A 4886-nucleotide genomic window follows, 5' to 3' on the forward strand; every position below is an offset into this window, starting at 1 on the left:
AAAATTTCAAGACAACAAAACCCTCGCAAGGCCTGTGTAATTCACAGATGTATTTTTTTCTTCTGGACTACACACGAGTTATCTTCATTCCATATTTTTCTTCCTTTCTTTTTAGGCAACTGGCAGAGGAATAAGGTCGTATCGAGCATGAAGAAGATTGAAGATGTCAGTTGTGTCAAGTTTGTACCTAAAACGAACGAAGAAACTTTCATAAATATTATTAAAGGCAGAGGGTGAGGTATTATTTTGAACTTCGGGTTTTATGAACCTTTTTTATACCAGTAGTTTCGTAAAATATCACCAGGGCTACGACAACATTAACGTTCTAACTGCGCGAGGTTTCTTTAGTATATCACACAAAACAATGTATTTTATGAAAAACGTACCATATTTTTGTATGTTTTCTTCTGTTAAATTCGTATCACAGTAGAATAATTGTGTATTGAGTTTTTAAAATTGACAGATCTTTTATTTATTTTTGTAAATTTATCCAAGGCAGTCGTATCAGTTGATTTATTGGCCTTATAATATCCCTATTGTAAGACATTCTAAAAATATATTTTTTGTACGTTGTGTATTGCAGCGCCATCTCGAGGCACTATACAAAAATATAATTTAAAATATTCAATAGATGTGAAACGTTAAGTGTTTTAATTTGAAAATTTCAAATAATTATTGATTTATTAGTAGTTTATTTCCAAACAGTTTATTTTTAAATATTTAATAATTCTGGTATGTGAGAAGTTATATTGAGATATTATTTACTTTGTAAAATCAAACTTAAAGAAGTTTTATTATAATCTTTCAACAAAAAAAAAATAAGCGACTTTTGAAATAAAATCGTCAATTTCTGGTTTCAGTTTTTGTTTTCTCTTTTCTTTTCTTAGATGCAAAGCACACATCGGTTATAGAGGTAAACCAGTAAAAACTACTCTGGGCAAAAATTGTCTAACTTCAGCACGCATAATTCATGAGCTAATGCACGTGCTTGGCTTCCTTCACGAGCACAATCGCCCTGATCGAGATGAATATATTATTATAAACTTTCAAAATATCCGTAAAAGTAAGTTTTAATTTCCATATACCATGTTGTGTGTGTGTTTGGCAATTTGTACCAGAGGGGGTTAATCAAACGTAGTAAGATGTTTTGTATATATATAAATGCAGTGGCATGATGCGAAGATGCGAGAATGGGCGCCACCTACACACAGAATCTAAACATTTGTTATAGCATCGCGAACAGTCTTTTGGCTGGAGTAAAAATATAACGGATCTTTTCGAGGAGGAATATTCGAGATTGTTAAACGTTGTCGAACTAATAAGCACGACATTTGAAGAATAAAACTTTCATTGGTCTCGGTGGACGTGAAGAAACTCGAACAGCAGAGCGTTTAGAACAAAAACTGGCTCCGAACCAATACATCAAGCTTGTCCGGAACAATTCTCTCTACTACCAAGAGAAGGCCACTGTCACGAAAGAGGATCCTCCGACCCAAAAAAAAAACAATTACGATGAAGCTGAGTACATCTCATGTTACCATTAATAATATAATAAACACTGGTTTTTCAAGTTGAGTAGGAAATTCATAATCCATAATTTCCTACAGATCCAGACTTTTACGTGAATGATAGTCGTAGAATTCAATCCCATTCGACCACATACATCTCTGTCAACAGTGCATAATCATGACTATTACAACAAGTGTTATCGACGATGGAGAAAGTAGAATTTCAAGAGCAGCATGGGACCTGGAAAGTCGTCCTTAATTCTCAATAAACGTCCTACCAATGAATATTAACTGGCAATATGAAAGGAAATGCCCCTTGTTGGGTCAGCGGTGACTTTAAGGACTCACAACGCTAAATTAAGAGGTTCGATTCCTAGCAGTGGACATAGAGCAAATAACCTATTGCGTAGCTTTACGCTAAAACAAACTAAAGTAAATGAAATAAATTAAAATAACTTTATTTACACTTGCTGTGTTAAAGATTTACATCGGACTTCTTTACTAATCGTCTAACAAGTTAGTAACAGGTCAAATAATGGTAGTTTCCAACGATGGTCAAAAAAATATATATGCAGAGTTTTTTCATCCGAATAAAATAAAGAGTGCTAAAATACCTTAAAGGACTTTATCTAAACCCTCGAAGGGTGTCTGTCTGTTTACAGTTAAGCACAAAGCTACACAATGGGCTATCTGTGCTGTGCCCATCACCGGTATCGAAACCCGGTTTTTAAAGTTATAAGCCTTCTAATTTACCTCTGTCACACTAAGAATCCCCGATGAGGTGAAAGAACACAAACTTTTATTGCAAAAAATACACATTAGCCAATTTAGATAGGTTGTTAATAGATTTAATAGACATAGTAGAATAAATCTACGTATAGCCCTATTGAATGCAAAACAACGTTACTATATCTACAAGTAGCGCTATTATGTCTACAAACAGCCCTATTAAATCTATTAACAACGTTACTATATCTACTAGTAGCGCTACTATGTCTATTAAATCCATTAACAACGTTACTATATCTACAAATAGCGCTACTATGTCTACAAACAGCCTTATTAAATCTGTTAACAACGTTAATATATCTACAAGTAGCGCTACTATGTCTACAAACAGCCCTATTAAATCTATTAACAACGTTACTATATCTACTAGTAGCGCTATTATGTCTACAAACAGCCCTATTAAATTTATTAACAACGTTACTATATCTACTAGTAGCGCTACTATGTCTGTTTGTTTTTTAATTATGCACAAAGCTACACAAGGGCTATCTGTGCTCTGCCCACCACGGGTATCGAAACCCGGTTTCTAGCGTTGTAAGTCCGCAGGCATGCCGCTGTGCCACTGGGGGGCCCAAGACAAGACTCTATTAAATTATTGTTCTTTCGTTGGGCTGGTTCTTTAAAATTACTTGGTGAAAATGAGGCCACGTAACGATAACAAATCATTCTTTTTTATTTCCCTTTCTACAAACTGCTTTCGCTTGTATACAGTCGTAACTTATTGGAGTAAGTAACATTTTAAATGACGTTCAAACGGAAATACCTTGCTAATGGTACTATTACTAACGTCAAAAAACAATAAGTATAACAAGTCTAGTATGTTTAGAAACAGTATTAACAACAATATAATATATCTTGTTTTGAGAACAACAGTATAATAGATCTTGTTTTGAGAACAACAATACAACAGCCTTGTTTTGAGAACAACAATATATTAGATCTTGTTTTGAGAACAATATAATAGATCTTGTTTTGAGAACAACAATATAATATATCTTGTTTTTAGAACAACAGTATAATAGATCTTGTTTTATTTTTCTTAAGGTTTGAGACACAACTTTAGGAAGTCAAAACGCCATCAAGTCACCCTTCTAGATCTTCCCTATGACTATCAATCCATACTTCATTATCGACCTCAAGATTTTGCCATCGACAGGTCCAAGAAATCCATTCTGCCTGTTGGTGACCAAACCATTAAGATTGGAATGGGGAAAACCCTGAGCGAGTTAGACGTCACGAAACTCAACAAACTCTACCAGTGTTCTGGTCCAGATGAAGATTGGCCTATGATTGAAGAATATGCAGATCTTGAGTTCACTGACGAAACCGAAACAACCGATGATTGAAAAGTATAAATTTTCTATCGAAACTCTCTTGATTTGCCAAGAGTAAATGGAAAGCTCACGAAGCAATACAACTTGAGCCCGTCAAAGCATTCTTATTAAATTACAAATATGTTCTAAGCTTTAGATATTTAAAAACGATTTTTATTCTGTCACATTTCCTTTTTGGAAATTCAGAGACTTTAAAAGAACTTTTATTGTGAAAGTAACACGTGAAGTCTGAACGTTTAAACCAGTTTCATTTTTATGATGAGTCCTGGTATTAGCCGAAAGGCCTCGTCGGTACTGGATATCGTAGATATAGTGTGGTTTACACATTATTACATTCTTCATTAATTTCACTCGTAACTTCTTAAAAACTTCTTGATTTACAGTTTATCTTCTGCTCAGAAGTAAACAGGAATAGTTGAATTATTCTTGCTTCGTTAAAGTATATCGATGATAAAAAACTAACTAAGAGCTATTTATTAGAGAAATACGGTTAATAGTGAGACCACCCCGCTTAGGACTTTATCTAAATTTGGTCGCTAGGTGATTTTCTGTTGTAAGTTATTCAAGTACTCTTTAAAATAAAAAACGCAATAGTCCTAATTAAGTTTACACTTTACATAATATTATTACAGGAGTGTTATTTTGATATATTTTGTTAAAGTTAGATCTGGGGTCATTTGTTAAGACTTATTTTAAAATAAATTCAACTCGACATAATATTTAATTTCGATTATTTATATATATGTTTGTATGTGCATATTTACTGAAGTATTTATCTTAGCAATACAGTCTACGATCTCCTCTTTGTCTTTGTTTTACTTTACTTAATTTTCACAAGGTTTTATTTTATTGTTTTGGCACTTGGAATGTGTTAAATATTTCTGAAATTCGTTTTAGAACCAACGTTTATTCTGATCAGTAATTTTAAAGGATTTTTATTTTTATCAGTTTTCTGAGTGGTTTATTACACGTACACATAATAAGAAAATAAACTAAATCGTGTAGTGTCAAACAACACTAGTGCCAAAAGTTCAGAGCCCTCCAAAAGACTGCAAGATAATTTTTTTACAGCCAATGGAGTAATAACACCGCTTTGCTATTAACTAATTTTGGGTAGGATGTTTTTGTATTTTTAGTGTTTGTTTGTTTGTTTTGAATTTCGTGCAAAGCTACACGAGGGCTATCTGCGCTAGCCGTCCCTAATTTAGCAGTGTGAGACTAGAGGGAAGGCAGCTAGTCATCACCACCCACCGCC

At 33.6% G+C, this 4886-nt stretch overlaps 1 protein-coding gene across 1 annotated transcript in view; it reads left to right on the forward strand.

Moving 5' to 3' along the window:
- Window positions 1–4380, forward strand: part of LOC106476015 (low choriolytic enzyme-like) — an 8680-nt gene extending 4300 nt beyond the window's left edge. Inside the window, exons 2-4 of the mRNA XM_013936688.2 lie at window positions 116–233; window positions 888–1063; window positions 3342–4380. Of these exons, the coding sequence (XP_013792142.1) occupies window positions 148–233; window positions 888–1063; window positions 3342–3643 (564 nt within the window). The 5' untranslated portion in view covers window positions 116–147 and the 3' untranslated portion in view covers window positions 3644–4380. The remainder of the gene's footprint in view (window positions 1–115; window positions 234–887; window positions 1064–3341) is intronic.
- The last annotated feature ends 506 nt before the right edge of the window (window positions 4381–4886 follow it).

This window comes from Limulus polyphemus, unplaced genomic scaffold, assembly GCF_000517525.1.
Source record: "Limulus polyphemus unplaced genomic scaffold, Limulus_polyphemus-2.1.2 Scaffold9638, whole genome shotgun sequence".
NCBI lineage: Eukaryota > Metazoa > Arthropoda > Merostomata > Xiphosura > Limulidae > Limulus > Limulus polyphemus.